We start from the raw sequence: 18,709 nt of genomic DNA, 5'->3' as shown, positions 1-18,709 counted from the left end.
TCCTGTCTTCTCCTATCATATCGGATATCCCCCTCCCCCACCCCTCCCACTTTCAAATCTCTTACTATCTCTTCTTTCAGTTAGTCCTGAGGAGGGGTCTCGGCCCGAAACGTCGACTGTACTTCTTCCTATAGATGCTGCCTGGCCTGCTGCATTCCACTAGCATTTTGGGTGTGTTGCTTGAATTTCCAGCATCTGCAGATTTCCTTGTGTTTGGGCAGGTTCCATGTTGTATCTCAAAAAAAAAGTAAATAAATTCTTCCTGTTCCAATTTTGTATTTTCCAATAAGATCCATACATATCCTTTTTTATAGCGATCTTAAAACTTAGGATTTAATATCAGTGTTCCCTAACTGTTCTCCTGCTGAAAGGTCAGATCAGCCAGGTTCATTACCCAACACCAGACCTAGCATTGGCCTTTCTCTTGCTGGACTTTCCACCTTGCCAGATCTGAGCCCACAATGTAGTGACAGGTTGATGTCCACCTATAGAATGAACCAATAGTATTCTTAACTGGAGAAATGAATTTGTGGCTCAAGTTAAAATAAATGTGTTGTTATGTAGATACAAATTGATGCCTATAGTATGGTACCCCTAAGTTACAAGTAGGAAATCTGTTCCCACCAGCACTAAATCTGTTTTATAGGGCAACCCCCCCCCCCCCCCCCGCTCATTAATATCGTACACCTAGGTCTCAAAAGTACCCTGGACTCAGAACCCAGAAGATCTGTACATGTCCAACATGGACCCTGGGTCATGGACCCTGGGTCTTGGACCCTTGTATTTCCAAAAACAATTATGTCCCTGGTCCAACATTGGTTGGGCCCTAATGATCCAGACAGAAGCAGAATGAGTCCAGTTTTACCTTGAGTCTGTCTTTTTTTTAACATAGATGTTCTTTGATGATTACAATGTGTGACAAAGAGCTCAAATTTTAGAGGACTCAAATTATGATGTACTATGTTATAATAGGAAGAGATCTCAAGCTGAAACTTGTATTAATATAGATTGTTGAAGAGACAGCTAATTTTCTTTCACTGAGTCAAGAATGTTATGGGTTAAAGCTGAAGAGTCATGATCAATTAAGAAGAATTGGATGGATGGGTTAACTGCTTTTTTCCCTGCTTTTTTTAATCTGCTTTCAGCCTTGTTTGGAAGACTTGTAACCTGGGATTTTACTTTCTTTGCTTAGTAAGTTGTGTTCATAAACCTGTTGTGAATGCCTAGCTGTAACTCTTTTAGTAAATTGGTAAATATCTGTTTAAAATATTAATTGTTACATGTGAATTAAGCAACAGTGATATTCTTGTTCTTTTCAATCTCAAAAAGTCCAAACAATTCCCCTGCATTTTTCCCATTCTCATCCTACCCCATTCTTGACTCCGATCTGAACCCTGCATTCCTAATCCTTTATCTGCCAGATTCCACCCAGACAAGTTGTCCATTCTTTGCCATTTACCATCTATCTTTGCCTCTAACCACCTGTTTCTTTTGCCCCTGTGCCTGGCCATCTTGTTTCTGATCCACACTCCAATGTGATTCTGTCCTTAACTTATTTACTCTATGTTTTTGTTCTACATTCGGAGATTACAGAAGTCCTATTCCACAATGCATAATGCTTTATACCTTGGGAGTGATAAGACCATCTAAACCACCCTATTAATAGGGTGAATAAAGCTGAAATATGCCCTGAGCTATGCAGTTCATCTCAATTACTCCATGAGATCTTTCCAAATGGTTCTAGTTCCCGTATTTCATTCTCCGTATCAAAAATTTCTCTTAAATTCATTAATGGATTTGCTGCTAACTGTTGTGACACCTAACTTTGTATTACCTTGTGGAAATGTGCCATAGCTCAGAAATAGGCCAATCATATCCGTACAAGCTATCAAATACCCTTATACACTAATCCTCTTTATCAGCTCTTGATCTGTTACCTTCTATGCCATGGTGATTCAAGTGATTGCCTCAAAATTTCTTAAAATTAGTGGGAGTATGTAACTCCACTATTCATTCAAACAAACAGTGCATTTCAGATTCCAACCATCATCTGGGTGAAAAGGTTCTTCCCCCAGATCTGCTCTACACCTCCTACTCATTACCTTAAACCTATGCCCTCCCATTTTAGACACCTCACCATGAGAAAAGGTTTCCTGTTGTCTTTCCCATGTACACCCCTTCATAGCTCTGTGTAGCCCTGTCAGGTATCTTATTCCCTTTTCCTGAACTCCAAGGAAACCAATCCCCATTTATCCAGTATCTCCTCATAACTGAAGTGCTGAGTCCTAGGCAAGATCCTCTGTATGTGCTCAAGTGCAATCATGTTCTTTTTTGTGGTGACTAGAGCGATACATTATTCAATTGTGCACTAACCAGTGTTTTATACAATTGTATACCTCTGCATGAAACAGAGAATTTTTGTACCACTTTTCAAAATCTGCATATCTTTTGTGTAATGTGGAGCTGCACTTCCCAGTCTGCTAATCTGTATAACTTCTGCTCTCTTTTCTATTTTGATTCCAGCATGCTGTGCTGGAATCAAAAATGAGTGTCCCCTGATTTTACACATTCTAGCTCCTTGAAAATAAAAATGCACTAGCTCTACTGCATTAATCCAATCTAGTCTTCATGTTATTTCCTCAGGAGGTTCGTGATTTTATTCACCTCAATAAGTACTTTCTCTGCTAGATGAGTGGGTATCTGATAGATGTTGAGGAAACAACCATGCCCATTGCTTATTACGGATTATATTTCATTTTCTATTTTATTTACATCTATGAGCTATGACCTGTCTTACTCAGAATGTTGTTACGTGATCTATTGTTCTCTGAATGTCTGCTTCTTAGTATAATGCAGAAAAAAATAATTTAAATTGGTATTTAAATCAAAGCAAGAGGCAGAGAGGGAAGAGGTAAAAGAAGCTCGGAGAGAAGCTGTTTTTAAAAAAATATCGGGGCAAAGAAGCTAGACTGCGCAGGCGCGTGATGTAGCATGCCAAAGGTTTAAAAGAAAGACCGCCATATACAGTGGCCATCGTCGGAGTGGACTAGGCAGAGTAGGACGGCTTTGGCTCAATCAGGCTTCAGCGAGAACAGGCAGAGGCGAGGTTGAACGGGGCACGACTGCGCAAGCACGTGAAGGTCAGCCTCTAGATCAGTGGGGGAATTTAAAAAGCGATTCGATAGTTAGGGGGACAGATAGGAGGTTCTGTGGAAGAGATCGAGAATCCCGGATGGTCTGTTGCCTCCCTGGTGCCACGGTCCGCAATATCTCAGATCGAGTTCACAGAGGGAGGGTGAGCAGCCGGATGTCATGGTCCATGTAGGGACCAATGACGTGGGCAGGAAGAGTGAGAAGGCCTTGAAAGGTGAGTTTAGGGAGCTAGGTGCCAAGTTAAAGGACAGGACCTCCAGGATAGCAATCTCAGGGTTGCTACCAGTGCCACATGCATGTGGGTTTAGAAATAGTAAGATAGTGCAGACCAACACGTGGCTGAAGACATGGTGCAGGAGGGAGGGCTTCAGATTTATAGATAATTGGGCAGTTTTCCAGGGAAGATGGGACCTGTTCCGGTGGGATGGTTTACATCTGAACTGGAGAGGGACAAATATTCTTGCAGGTAGGTTTGCTAGAGAGGCTCCAGTGGATTTAAACGATACGAGGGGGGAGGGGAACCAGAGTGTAGGAACAGATGTATGGGAGAAAGAAGAAAAAGAAGACAGTACAGTTCTTTCTACTGTTAGAGATAAACAGAGAGTAGGAGGTAGAGAATTTCTTAAATGCATTTATTTTGATGCTAGGACCATTGTAAGAAAGGTGGATCAGCTTAGAGCATGGATTGATACCTGGAAATATGATGTTGTAGCTATTAGTGAAACATGGTTGCAGGAGGGGTGTGATTGGCAACTGAATATTCCTGGATTTTGTTGCTTCAGGTGTGATAGAATCGGAGGGCCAAGAGGGGGAGGTGTTGCGTTGCTTGTCAGAGAAAATATTACAGCGGTGCTGTGGCAGGATAGATTAGAGGACTCGTCCAGGGAGTCTATTTGGGTGGAATTGAGGGATGAGAAAGGTGTAGTAACACTTATAGGGGTGTATTATAGACCACCTAATGGGGAGCGAGAATTGGAGGAGCAAATTTGCAAGGAGATAGCAGATATTTCTAGTAAGCGCAGGGTTGTGATTGTGGGAGATTTTAATTTTCCACACATAGACTGGGAAGCCCATACTGTAAAAGGGATGGATGGTTTGGAGTTTGTAAAATGTCTGCAAGATAGTTTTTTGAAGCAATACATAGAGGTACTGACTAGAGAAGGGGCAGTGTTGGATCTTCTGTTATATTAATAGCAAAAGGATAGTGTGGGATAAAATTGGTTCCTTAAAGAATCAGAGTGGAAAGCTATGTGTGGAGCCGAAAGAGATGGGGGAGATTTTGAACAATTTCTTTTCTTTGGTATTCACTAAGGAGAAGGATATTGAATTGTGTAAGGTAAGGGAAACAAGTAGGGAAGTTATGGAAACTATGATGATTAAAGACGAGGAAGTACTGGCGCTGTTAAGGAATGTAAAAGTGGATAGGTCTCTGGGTCCAGACAGGATATTCCCTAGGACTTTGAGGGAAGTTAGTGTAGAAATAGCAGGGGCTCTGACAGAAATATTTCAAATGTCATTAGAAACGGGGATGGTGCTGGATGATTGGTGTATTGCTCATGTGGTTCCATTGTTTAAAAAGGGTTCTAAGAGTAAACCTAGCAATTATAGGTCTGTCAGTTTGATGTCAGTGGTGGGTAAATTAATGGAAAGTTTTCTTAGAGATGGTATATATAATTATCTGGATAGACAGGGTCTGATTAGGAACAGTCAGCATGGATTTGTGCGTGGAAGGTCATGTTTGACAAATCTTAATGAATTTTTTGAAGAGGTTACTAGGAAAGTTGACGAGGGTAAAGCAGTGGTTGTTGTCTATATGGACTTCAGTAAGGCCTTTGACAAGGTTCCACACGGAAGGTTAGTTAGGAAGGTTCAATCGTTAGGCATTAATATTGAAGTAGTAAAATGGATTCAACAGTGGCTGGATGGGAGATGCCAGAGAGTAGTGCTGGATAACTGTTTGTCAGGTTGGAGGCCGGTGACTAGTGGTGTGCCTCAGGGATCTGTACTGGGTCCGGTGTTGTTTGTCATTCACATTAATGATCTGGATGATGGGGTAGTAAATTGGATTAGTAAGTATGCAGATGATACTAAGGTAGGTGGCATTGTGGATAATGAAGTAGGTTTTCAAAGCTTGCAGAGAGATTTAGGCCAGTTAGAAGAGTGGGCTGAAAGATGGCAGATGGAGTTTAATGCTGATAAGCATGAGGTGCTACATTTTGGTAGGAATAATCCAAATAGGATACACATGGCATTGAAGAATGCAGTAGAACAGAGTGATCTAGGAATAATGGTGCATAGTTCCCTGAAGGTGGAATCTCATATGGATAGGGAGGTGAAGAAAGCTTTTGGTATGCTGGCCTTTATAAATCAGAGCATTGAGTATAGGAGTTGGGATGTAATGTTAAAATTGTACAAGGCATTGGTAAATCAGAATTTGGAGTATTGTGTACAGTTCTGGTCACCGAATTATAGGAAAGATATCAACAAAATAGAGTACAGTGAAGATTTACTAGAATGTTACCTGGGTTTCAGTACCTAAGTTACAGGGAAAGGTTGAACAAGTTAGGTCTTTATTCTTTGGAACGTAGAAGGTTGAGGGGGGATTTGATAGAGGTATTTAAAATTATGAGGGGGCTAGATAGAGTTGACATGGATAGGCTTTTTCCATTGAGAGTAGGGGAGATTCAAACAAGAGGACATGAGTTGAGAGTTAGGGGACAAAAGTTTAAGGGTAACGGGGGGGGGGGAATTTCTTTACTCAGTGAGTGGTAGCTGTGTGGAACGAGCTTCCAGTAGAAGTGGTAGAGGCAGGTTCGATATTGTCATTTAAAGTAAAATTGGATAGGTATATGGACAGGAAAGGAATGGAGGGTTATGGGCTGAGTGTGGGCCAGTGGGATTAGGTGAGAGTAAGCGTTCGGCATGGACTAGAACGGCCGAGATGGCTTGTTTCCCTGCTGTAATTGTTATATGGTTATATGGTATTGCAATGGGCAGATTAGCTAATACAGGTGTCCCCCGCTTTATGAATGTTCACTTTGCCCACTTCACTTATACAGTAGACCTACATTGGTGACATGTTTTCACATTACAAAGAGGATTTTCGCTTTAATGAAAATTTTTCCCATATAAGTTAATGGTTCTTCGCTTTACGCTATTTCGGCTTAAGAAAGGTTTCATAGGAACACTCTACCTTTATAAAGGGTGGGGGGGAGACACCTGTATACTACTTTAGATATGTAGATTCATACAAAGGTATTAATGAGTTCCTTAAGCAAAACCGTGCTTTTTAAAATCGAAAAAGTATCTATGATTTTAATTAATAAACTATTCTATTCTAGTGGAAGGAGAAAAAATTAACATTTTAGGTTTGGGATCTGAGAATGGAAGATGAAATTTGAACAGTAACTCATGAAACAAACTATTGACAGAATAGAAATTGTTTTCTTGCCATTGCCATGCATATTTTCAATGTTACTTTCTATAATTTGTTATGAAATGAAGTTGGCTTTCTCAGAATTTTTTTTACATGATTTTGTTTTGCTTCTATAAGGTTTGATTATACGGGATGTGGTGCATCTGGTGGAAACTTCAGTGAGTGTACGATAGGACAATGGAAGAAGGATGTTTTGTCTGTAATCGATGAGCTCACCGAAGGACCACAAGTAAGATTTTATAGGGTTATTATTATAGAGTTCAGATTTTCATTTTAGTAACTTCAGAGGTACTTACGATGAAGTATAATTTACCCTAACTGTAAAATGCAAATGTAATCAAAATAGGAAAACAAAAATAGTTTTGAATTCCACTTGTAATTTTGGAATATAACTTACGAATCTTAAAAAGGAGGCATGACTAATTTTTTTTGAGAAGGGTGAAAAATTGAATTAATATATCTCGGCTGTTAGATTGGGCTGTCGATTTGTTTTTTTTCTTGTAGTTTGACTTTCCTATGCTTTCTTGTATTTTTATACAATCGCTTATACATGCAATTGTTTAGTGATTTTTTTCCAGTATTTGGGGTACAGTTGTCCCTGTACTTTTCTGAAAACTTGGTCTCAGTGGCGGTGTTATATTACTTGAATTTGGCTAGCTTTTATCAACAGAATTTCTGTTTAGTTCTAGTCTGGTATGGGAAGACAATGAATACGCTTTAGTCTCTATCTCTCCCCTTTGTCTCTCGCAATGCTTCCTCCTCCTGCCTTTGCTGTTGTAATATTTAATAAAACAGCCATAAACGACATGTTTTGTTCTTCATTCTTGACTTCTGAAGAACATTGGTATTCAATATGGCCACAAATCCTCATTCCACGCTCTTGCTATTGAAATAGCTAGCCTCTCCCATATAGGAGGTACACATTTCTGTCAAAAGCATATTCCTTTATTGAATTATTGCAAATTTGATAGTTCTTATTTCTTAGTCACCTGTTCTTTCTGCACCTGCATAGTCTCCCATCACAGCTGTTTCACTCATCCTTTCCCATACACTGTTGTTCGTTTCCATCCTTCGGGTTATGAACAGTTCTCAGAAAATGAAACTTTGTTGTAACCTGGAGACTGCTGGTAATTATTTTCACTTCAGCTCCTTTACTCTATGTCCTCTTTCACCTCCAGAAGAATCTTCATACATTTGCTATCTTCACAATTTCTAAATGGAGGATCTTTATAACTGCCACTCACTGCTTGATAATATAGGAGAAAATAATAGCTAGAATGATTTGAAAGAGTCATGACAAATTCAGCCATAAATTTAGCTGAAGTTGCTCGTCTTGAAGCATTAAAAGTAGAGGGGAGATTTCACAGAGATACAGAGATGTACGAGATAATGACTGGTTCTGAAGGATCCTAATTAGTAGGCAGTTAAAGGATCAGAAGCACAGTTCTTTTTGGCACAGTATGCTTTCTCTGTTTGGATAGGAGTAATGATTTATGTAGAATTTGCAGCAAGTAGGAGCGGCGGAAACTGAATTAATCATGACCTTAAAAAGGGAATTTGGATATGCATCTGTGTGGAAATAATTTGCAGGGGTTGTAATGAAAGCATAGGGGAATGGAACTGAAGATATTGCTCTTCCAGGAACTGATATAGTCAATATAGGAACTGAGTTTACCCAGTTGCATTGTTTTCCATTCCCACCTCAGCTACTATTCCGTGTTTAGCCAAGACAACAGTTAAATCTGTATTTACAAGGAATAATTTGAATGTTCTGCTACTTTGGGTAGTACATCTGGACAATCTGCCAGTTTAACACCCAAGGTATAAAGCATGTCAGATCATCAGACCTTTACTGCATATCAACAAATTGGCTGAGAGGGCCAAATGCCACGTTTCCAAGTTTCCCAATGATACAAAACTACATGGGATTGTGAGTTGGGAGGCTTATTGGGATTATGGACATGTTGAATGAATGGACAAGTACGTGGAAAGTGCAATATAACATTGAAAAAATATGAAGATATTGTAATTATATGGATGGTTCATAAAATATGGTTCATATTCAGTCAGTAAGGTCAGAAATCATTTTATTAAATGCAACAGTACATACAAAAGATCAATAAGAAAGAAATAACTGTGTTCAGGAAAACTAAAACTAAAACTACTCATACATGGAGAAGGACACACTATTCTCCATCTCTTCTCTTATGCAGAGTACTGATAAGATATCTTACCTTCAAATCTGTTTACATCACTCACGAACCCAATATGGAGATAATGTCCATTGAATCAAACGGGAAGCTGGAGAAAATAAATATTTCTCAAGAGAAAATAAGAACTTCCTAAAGCAACAGTGAGTGCATGACAGTCTTCCATTGTTACCATTCATGACGTTACAAAATGACATCTGACTTGCAGTGGAAAATTACCACGTTTTATGTGCATTGACAGATAACTCTTGATCATGTGACTCATCACTAGAGTTACTAATCTTTTCCAAGCTGTTTACTTAGTACTACACCTGTGAATTTTGCAATGTTATTTGCATGTGTATTCAGAGAGTCATAGTCTAAGTAGAATATATTAATAATAATATCACTGTTATAAGCCATATTATTAAAACTATTAAACACTATTTTAAAAAGATCGTGCTGTATTCCACACTACAGTGAGTGTGAAGTAATGAATTCTCCCAATTAACTTTTGCGTATTCTGGTCCCATGCCATCAAAATTAACCATGTCCAGATTATGGACTTTAACATGTAGACCAGATTTATCTCTTTCAACAGCTATTTTAAAACTGATGGGATTATGGTCACTGGTCCCAAAGTAATTCTTGACTGACACCAACCACTTGCTTATCTTTATTTCCTGCAAGAAAGACTATTGGCCCCTCTCTATTTCAGCTGTCTACATATTGCTTGAGAAAACCTTCCTGGACAAACTTCACTAATTCTGCCCCATCCAAATCCTTAGCACTATGATAGTCCTAGTCAATGTTAGGTCAATGAAAATAACATCTTCTGTTACATAAATTATCCCTACTTCTATAAAAACATAAGAAAAAGGAGCAGGAGTAGGCCATCTAGCTTATTGAGCCTGCTCCGCCATTCAATAAGATCATGGCTGGTCTGACCATGGACTCACCTCCACCTACCTGCCTTATCTCCATAATCCTTAATTCCCCTACTATGCAAAAATCTATACAACCTTGTCTTAAATATATTTACTGAGGTAGCTGCCACTGCTACCGCCACGGCAGAGAATTCCATAGATTCACCACTCTTTGGGAAAAGGAGTTCCTCCTCATCTCTGTCCTAGGTAATTGGGTAGTTTTCCAGGGAAGGTGGGACCTGTTCCGGCAGGACGGTTTACATCTGAACTGGAGGGGGACAAATAATCTTGCAGATAGGTTTGCTAGAGAGGCTTTAAACTAGATACAAGGGGGGAGGGGAACCAGAGTGCAGGAACAGATGTATGGGAGAAAGAAGAAAAAGAAGATAGTAAAGTTGTTTGCACCATTAGAGATAAACAGAGAGTAAGAGGTGGAGAATTTCTTAAATGCGTTTGTTTTGATGTTAGGAGCATTGTAAGAAAGGTGGATGAGCTTAGAGCATGGATTGATACCTGGAAATATGATGATGTAGCTATTAGTGAAACATGGTTGAAGGAGGGGTGTGATTGGCAAGTAAATATTTGTTGCTTCAGGTATGATAGAATCTGAGGGGCAAGACGGGGAGGTGTTGCATTGCTTGTCAGAGAAAATATTACAGCGGTGCTCTGGCAGGATAGATTAGAGAGAGTCTGGGTGGAATTGAGGAATTGGAAAAGTGTAGTAACACTTATAGGGGTGATTATAGACCACCTAATGGGGAGCAAGAATTGGAGGAGCAAATTTTTAAGAAGATAACAGATATTTGTAGTAAGCACAGGGTTGTGATTGTGGGACAATCACACATAGACTGGGAAGCCCTACTGTGAAAGGGCTGGATGGTTTGGAGTTTGTAAAATGTGCGCAGGATAGTTTTTTTGCAGCAATACATAGAGGTACCAACTAGAGAAGGGGCAGTGTTGGATCCCCTGTTAGAGAATGAGATAGGGTCAGGTGACAGAGGTATGTTTTGGGGAGCACTTCAGGTCCAGTGACCACAATGCCATTAGTTTCAATATAATTATGGAGAAGGATGGGACTGGACCCAGGCTTGAGATTTTTGATTGGAGAAAGGCTAACTTTGAGGAGATGTAATGGATTTAGAAGGAGTGGATTGGGACAGTTTGTTTTATGGGAAGGATGTAATAGAGAAATTGAGGTCTTTTAAAGGGGAAATTTAAAGGTGAGGGTACAGAATCTTTATGTTCCTGTTAGGTTGAAAGGAAAGGTTAAAAGTTTGAGAGGGCCATGGTTTTCAAGGGATATTGGAAACTTGGTTTGGAAAAAGAGAGATCTACAATAAATATAAGCAGCATGGAGTAAATGAGGTGCTGGAGGAATATAAAGAATGTAAAATGAATCTTAAAGAAATTAGAAGAGCTAAAAGAAGATACGAGGTTGCTTTGGCAAGTAAGGTGCAAATAAATCCAAAGGGTTTTTACAGTTATATTAATAGCAAAAGGATAGTGAGAGATAAAATTGGTCCCTTAGAGAATCAGAGTGGACAGTAATGTCTAGAGCCAAAAAAGATGGGGGAGATTTTGAACAATTTCTTTTCTTCAGTATTCACTAAGGAGAAGGATATTGAATTGTGTAAGGTAAGGGAAACAAGTAGGGAATTTATGGAAACTATGATGATTAAAGAAGAGGAAGTACTGACACTTTTAAGGAATGTAAAAGTGGATAGGTCTCTGGGTCCTGACAGGATATTCCCTAGAACCTTGAGCGAAGTTAGTGTAGAAATAGCAGGGGCTCTGACTGAAATATTTCAAATGTCATTAGAAACGGGGATGGTGCCAGAGGATTGGCGTATTGCTCATGTTGTTCCATTGTTTAAAAAGAGTTCTAAGAGTAAACCTAGCAATTATAGGCATGCGAGTTTGACGTCAGTGGTGGGTAAATTAATGGAAATTATTCTTAGAGATGGTATATATAATTATCTGGATAGACAGGGTCTGATTAGGAGCAGTCAACATGGATTTGTGCATGGAAGGTCATGTTTGACAAATCTTATTGAATTTTTTGAAGAGGTTACTAGGAAAGTTGATGAGGGTAAAGCAGTGATTGTTGTCTATATGGACTTCAGTAAGGCCTGTTATGATACCAGACCCCTCCTTTGTGAGAATCGCAAGAGCCCTCGTGAAGGGGGGGTCAATGACCCAAGAGAAGAGAGAGACGTGCTGAATAGACACAGGAAATGGGAGAGAGAGAGAGACGTGCTGAATCCCGAGTTCCACCGGGATGCAGAATAAGGCGACCTTGACTATTGCCTCATGAAGACCACGTGTAAAGCCCTCGGGCAAAGTGGGCTGGTTGAGAGAGAGATTGACACCTGCAACCTGATTGACACCTGCGATCCCGTGAGGAAGTATAAAGGAGGGTCTGGGGGGGGACGACTCCTTCAGACGCACCAAGGAGACACGATAGCGATCCCGTCGTAGCGGGAAGCCATTTTGAAGGAAGCCACGTGCATTAGATTCCGAATCGGGAGTCTGTGGCTGGAATCACGGAAAACCGCTTTTAACTAACAACAGGGAAGCCTGCTCCCCTGTTTCCACGGCTTTGCTTCGTAAGGACCCGGGCAAGTGTTCCTTTTCTCACCAATCTCTCTCTCTCTCTCTCCGACACGGGAAACCCAGCGGTTCCCAAAAGGCTGAAGCCTGCAGACTTCTGAATGACTTTTATATTTCCAAATGGACAATATATTATCCCCTAGACAACAATAGAGCTTATTTCTGATTGATTATTACTATACCTGCGCTTTAGATTGAGTATTGACGACGTATGTTATCTAAATGTTTGTATTAACCTTACGTTTGTGCCCCTTTATAAATAAAAACGTTTAAAAATGGTACCATCAGACTTCAGCGGACCTCTTTATCTTTGCTGGTAAGTGATCCAGTTACGGGATACGTAACAACGTGGGGCCTTGTCTCGAGATTTGAAACCAAATTGGGAGGGCAGTGAATTGGGTTTGTAAGTCAAAAAATTTGGATCTGGTACGCGGGTAGCCAGACGGGAAACCAGCAAAGATGGGCGTGGATGAATTTATGAAAAACCTGACTGATAGATAGATAGATAGATAGATACTTTATTCATCCCCATGGGGAAATTCAACTTTTTTCCAATGTCCCATACACTTGTTGTAGCAAAACTAATTACATACAATACTTAACTCAGTAAAAAATATGATATGCATCTAAATCACTATCTCAAAAAGCATTAATAATAGCTTTTAAAAAGTTCTTAAGTCCTGGCGGTTGAATTGTAAAGCCTAATGGCATTGGGGAGTATTGACCTCTTCATCCTGTCTGAGGAGCATTGCATCGATAGTAACCTGTCGCTGAAACTGCTTCTCTGTCTCTGGATGGTGCTATGTAGAGGATGTTCAGAGTTTTCCATAATTGACCGTAGCCTACTCAGCGCCCTTCGCTCAGCTACCGATGTTAAACTCTCCAGCACTTTGCCCACGACAGAGCCCGCCTTCCTTACCAGCTTATTAAGACGTGAGGCGTCCCTCTTCTTAATGCTTCCTCCCCAACACGCCACCACAAAGAAGAGGGCGCTCTCCACAACTGACCTATAGAACATCTTCAGCATCTCACTACAGACATTGAATGACGCCAACCTTCTAAGGAAGTACAGTCGACTCTGTGCCTTCCTGCACAAGGCATCTGTGTTGGCAGTCCAGTCTAGCTTCTCGTCTAACTGTACTCCCAGATACTTGTAGGTCTTAACCTGCTCCACACATTCTCCATTAATGATCACTGGCTCCATATGAGGCCTAGATCTCCTAAAGTCCACCACCATCTCCTTGGTCTTGGTGATATTGAGACGCAGGTAGATTGAGTTGCACCATATCACAAAGTCCTGTATCAGTTTCCTATACTCCTCCTCCTGTCCATTCCTGACACACCCCACTATGGCCGTGTCATCAGCGAACTTCTGCACATGGCAGGACTCCGAGTTATATTGGAAGTCTGATGTGTACAGGGTGAACAGGACCGGAGAGAGTACGGTTCCCTGCGGCGCTCCTGTGCTGCTGACCACCGTGTCAGACCTACAGTCTCCCAACCGCACATACTGAGGTCTATCTGTCAAGTAGTCCACTTTCCAATCCACCATGTGAGAGTCTACTCCCATCTCCGTTAGTTTGTGCCTTAAGATCTTGGGCTGGATGGTGTTAAAGGCACTAGAGAAGTCAAGGAATGTAATCCTCACAGCACAACTGACCCCATCTAGGTGAGAGAGTGATTTGTGCAGCAAATACGTGATAGCATCCTCCACTCCCACCTTCTCCTTATACGCAAACTGAAGAGGATCCTGGGCGTGGAGGCGCTAGAGGCGGTCACCAAATCAGACTTGTTAAATTTGGCGAGGAGTCTCAAGATGGCGCTCATGGAGTAAACCGCATCTAGGCTTTGCTCCAAACCTTTTACGTTTTTTTTAACCTACAAACACCCCTTAAACTTATTTTAAAGGGGTCTAAACATATAGAATTTTTTTAAAACTATCTGAATTACTCTCAACTTGCTGAAATGTCTAAAGCAAAAGAACCGAAACAGACGAGAGAACCGTTAACTTTAGAAGTTGTTGTGAAGTTTATAGAAGCTAAATTTGATGAGCTGGAGAAAAAATTACTTGGAAGATTCTCACAGTATGACGATCGTTTGAGATCACTCGAAGATAAGTTCCTGACCCTTTCACGGGAATCAAAAGAACAACAAGCAAGCATTTTGGTTCTTGAAGAAGCTGCTCGTAAGAAGGATCGTATAATCGAAAAAATGCAAGAAGAGCAAACTTCGACGATCCAACAGATGGATCGCTATAAAGTTAAAATTACTGATTTGGAAAATCGTTCTCGAAGACAAAATCTTCGGTTAATTGGGATCCCGGAAAAATTTGAAAGCGGTGATCTGACCGTTTTCTTCTCCAAATTTCTAGTGGATGTCCTGGGCGAAGAAGTCCTGGATAACCCCCCGATAATCGATCGGGCTCACAGAGTATCCAGATATCGGGCAGATTCAAGTCTGAAACCACGGCACATAATTCTCAGGATCCATTATCCTCATATCAAAGAACGGCTGATTCGTGCGGCTCGTAAAAAAGGTATGATAACCTATCAAAATTTTAATTTTCGCATTCTGGAGGACTATAGCCCCGAAGTACTACGGGCTAGGCTGGCTTTCAGATCGGTTATGTCGAATTTTCACCAGAAAGGCTACAAGCAAGCGTTGCTGTTTCCAGCACACCTGAGAGTCACCCTTCAAGATGGATCTTTTCGGCTGTTTAAATCGCCAGCGGATGCTCAAGGTTTCCTGGAACAATGACATTTGATCGGGCTGATCAATGTAATTTAGCCTATAGATTTGGATCTGTTATAGATTGACGTTTGGGTTTTTTTTTGATACGGTTCACATGTATTTCTTATATACGGTTAAAGCTCTCTTTTTTCTACCGGGCTTATTCTGATTTTATATTTTTATATATTATTAATCGATTAGTGTTGAAGATGACCTATTAGGGTTATTTTTTTTTTCTTTTTTTTAATCGATATACGCTTTTTTTTACATTTTTAGCATTTGAATATTAAGATTGGGAAAAAATAAAATGGCGTTTCTTCTTCCCGACAGACTCCAGTGTTTGTAGCGTCATAACTGTTTTGATCTGTTTGAAAGTGTTAAACCTTCATTTATTGTTTTAATTTTTTTTAACCCTTTTGTTTATATACATTTATAACATTAATTTTATATTTTAATTTTTGCTATATCAACCCTTTTTTTATAATGTGGGTTGTTTGTATTTTTTTTAACTTTGTTACGTTTGAGTTGCCGTCTTGAGACAAGGGGGTAATTTTAGTATTAGATCGCTCGCTTGCCTCTGTTTGGCTTTTTTCCTGGGGTCTTGAGGGTGGTGGGAGGGAGATTTTTCTTTTTTTTCTCTTTTCTGCTTGCTTTTTGCTTAGTTTTACTTCATGGGCTTATATGAAACTACAAAAATGGTTGCGGTGCTGTGACTTCCGGCTTCCCTTTGAACTTACTTCCCCCTTCCGGGTTCATGAGTTCACTTTTCTTTCAAACCTATATGTTAACTGTAATATGTATTGTCAATATGGATAAGACTATTAACTTTGTTTCTTGGAATACTAATGGTTTAAATCATCCGATCAAACGGAAAAAAGTATTCAAAGTATTCCATAGAATGAATGCGAATGTTATTTTTGTACAAGAGACTCATGTAAGGAAGGTGGATAGTCAGAGGTTGTTTAGGTTTTGGAAGGGCCAACAGTATCACTCAAATTCACAAGCCAAAGTGAGAGGTGTTTCTATTTTTATAGACTCATCAACTGCTTTTATACATCATGAAACAATTTCAGACCCGCAAGGTAGATTTTTGCTTATTACTGGTTTGCTTTTTAATCAAAAAGTTGTTTTAGTTAATGTTTATGCTCCAAATACTGACTGTCCTGAATTTTTTAAATGCTTATTTACATCCTTTCCTAATCTGAATCAATACAGATTGATAATGGGCGGGGATTTTAATTGTTGTTTAAACCCTTTGATGGATAGATCCAAGCCCATTCAAACTTTTCCGAACAAATCGGTTTCTCTTATTAATTCTTTTATGATTGATTCAGCTATCTGTGAAATCTGGCGTTTTCTACACCCTAATGGTAAAGAGTTCTCATACTTTTCCCATGTGCATCATAATTACTCAAGGATTGATTACTTTTTCATTGATCAGCATTTACTTACAGATGTTATGGATTGCAAATATGACTCTATTGCTATATCTGATCATGCACCTTTGAAGTTATCTATTAAGGTGACGGATTCATATATTAGTACTAAAAGTTGGAGGTTTAATCCTGTTTTACTGCAGGACTCTGACTTTGTTAACTTTATTAAACAGCAAATTGATTTGTTTTTCTCAATAAATTCTACAGCAGACATCTCTAGTGGAATTCTGTGGGATACTTTTAAGGCATATATTCGTGGACAGATTATTTCATATTCTGCCGGAGTTAGGAAACGAACTAATTCTAAAATATCAACATTAGTTGATAAAATTAAGGCAATTGATAAGATTTACGCGTTGACCCCTAGTAAAGAACTTTATAAAGAAAGGGTGGAACTTCAAATGGAGCATAGTTTATTATTAACCTCTTCGATTGAAAGTCAGTTAATTAAATCGAAAGCTCAATTTTATACATATGGAGATAAGTCTGGTAAATTACTAGCTAACCAATTGAAAATTGTTTCGGATAAGCGACAAATTACTAAGATTCGTAAACAAGATGGTACTCTGACGATTGATCATAAAGAGATAAATAAAGCCTTTCAAGATTTTTATAATTCTTTATATCAATCAGAATGTACTAAAGACTCTTCTAGAGGAAATTGAATATTCCAAAAGTAACTGTTGAGGATAGTGTATTTTTGGATACACCTATTACGGAGTCTGAAATAGAAAAGGCTATTTTCTTAATGAACTCGGGTAAAGCTTCGGGCCCAGATGGTTTTTCTGCAGAATTTTTTAAATCCTTTTCTTCTATACTTTCTCCTTGGCTTTGTAAAATTTTTAAAGATGCATTAAGTATAGGTAAACTACCACAATCTTTTTATGAAGCTTCTATTTCCTTAATTCTTAAAAAAGATAAAGACCCCACTGAATGTGCATCTTATCGGCCTATATCTTTGCTGAATATGGATTTTAAGATTTTTAGTAAAATCTTGGCTATTAGATTAGAAAATATATTGCCTCGGATTATTTCTGAGGATCAGACTGGATTTATTAAAAATCGTTATTCATCTTTTAATATTAGAAAATTAATTAATATTGCTTATACTTCTTCATCTAAAATCCCAGAATGTGTCATTTCCTTAGATGCCGAAAAAGCATTTGATAGAGTCGAATGGTCATATTTATTTAATACTTTGCAACATTTTAACTTTAGTTCAAAATTTATATCATGGATTAAATTAATATATCAGAAACCTTTAGCTTCGGTTTTCACTAATAATCAAAGATCCCCTTTTTTTCAGTTATTTCGGGGTACAAGGCAAGGTTGTCCTTTAAGCCCTTTATTATTTGACATTGCTTTGGAACCCTTGGCTATAGCTATTCGTGAATCACCCAATATTTTAGGTATTACCCGTGGGGAGACGATGTATAAGGTATCATTATATGCAGATGATTTGTTATTATATATATCTGATCCTGAAAGATCTATTCCTGCTATTTCTTCTTTGCTTGCTCAATTTAGTAACTTTTCTGGGTATAAATTGAATTTTAATAAGAGTGAACTTTTTCCATTAAATATGCACACTTCAATTTATAATCGGGTACCATATAGAATTGTCACAGACTATTTTACTTATTTAGGTATTAAAATTACTAAAAAACATAAAGATTTATTTAAAACTAATTTTTTGCCTTTAATAGATCAAATTAAGCAACTTGCTAATAGGTGGTCTCCACTATCTTTGTCTTTGGTAGGTAGAATTAATGCCATTAAGATGATGATACTACCTAAATTTTTATATCTATTTCAAGCATTACCAATTTTTATTCCTAAATCTTTCTTTGATATAGTTGATTCTAAAATATCTTCGTATTTGTGGCAGAACAAAAATCCTAGGTTAGCTAAAAAATATTTACAGAAGCCTAAGAAGGAGGGCGGCTTGGCTCTACCAAATTTAAGATTTTACTATTGGGCAGTTAATATACGGTATTTGATATTTTGGATACAAGATTTGACTACAGTTGCTGGCCCACAATGGGTAAATTTGGAATGTAAATCTGTGCAAGATTTCTCATTGATTTCAATCTTAGGATCTTCACTTCCCTTTTCGTTATTTAAAATGAATAAACAGATAACTAATCCTATAGTCAAGTATACATTACGAATCTGGTTTCAATTTCGTAAATTTTTTGGTTTGAATAAGTTTATACTGTCAAGTCCTAT

The 18,709-nt window shown here is 38.8% G+C and overlaps 1 protein-coding gene across 2 annotated transcripts in view; it reads left to right on the top strand.

The window, feature by feature from the left end:
- Positions 1-18,709, top strand: part of LOC140726592 (palmitoyl-protein thioesterase ABHD10, mitochondrial-like) — a 93,581-nt gene that overhangs the window by 22,639 nt on the left and 52,233 nt on the right. For both annotated transcript variants that reach the window (XM_073043169.1, XM_073043170.1), the window contains one exon: positions 6,707-6,818. In XM_073043169.1, the coding sequence (XP_072899270.1) occupies positions 6,707-6,818 (112 nt within the window). The remainder of the gene's footprint in view (positions 1-6,706; positions 6,819-18,709) is intronic.

The sequence above is a fragment of the Hemitrygon akajei genome, chromosome 4 (assembly GCF_048418815.1).
Source record: "Hemitrygon akajei chromosome 4, sHemAka1.3, whole genome shotgun sequence".
NCBI classification, from domain to species: Eukaryota; Metazoa; Chordata; class Chondrichthyes; order Myliobatiformes; family Dasyatidae; genus Hemitrygon; species Hemitrygon akajei.
The sequence above is the reverse complement of the archived record's forward strand: the minus strand, read 5'-3'. Positions and strand labels throughout refer to the sequence as shown.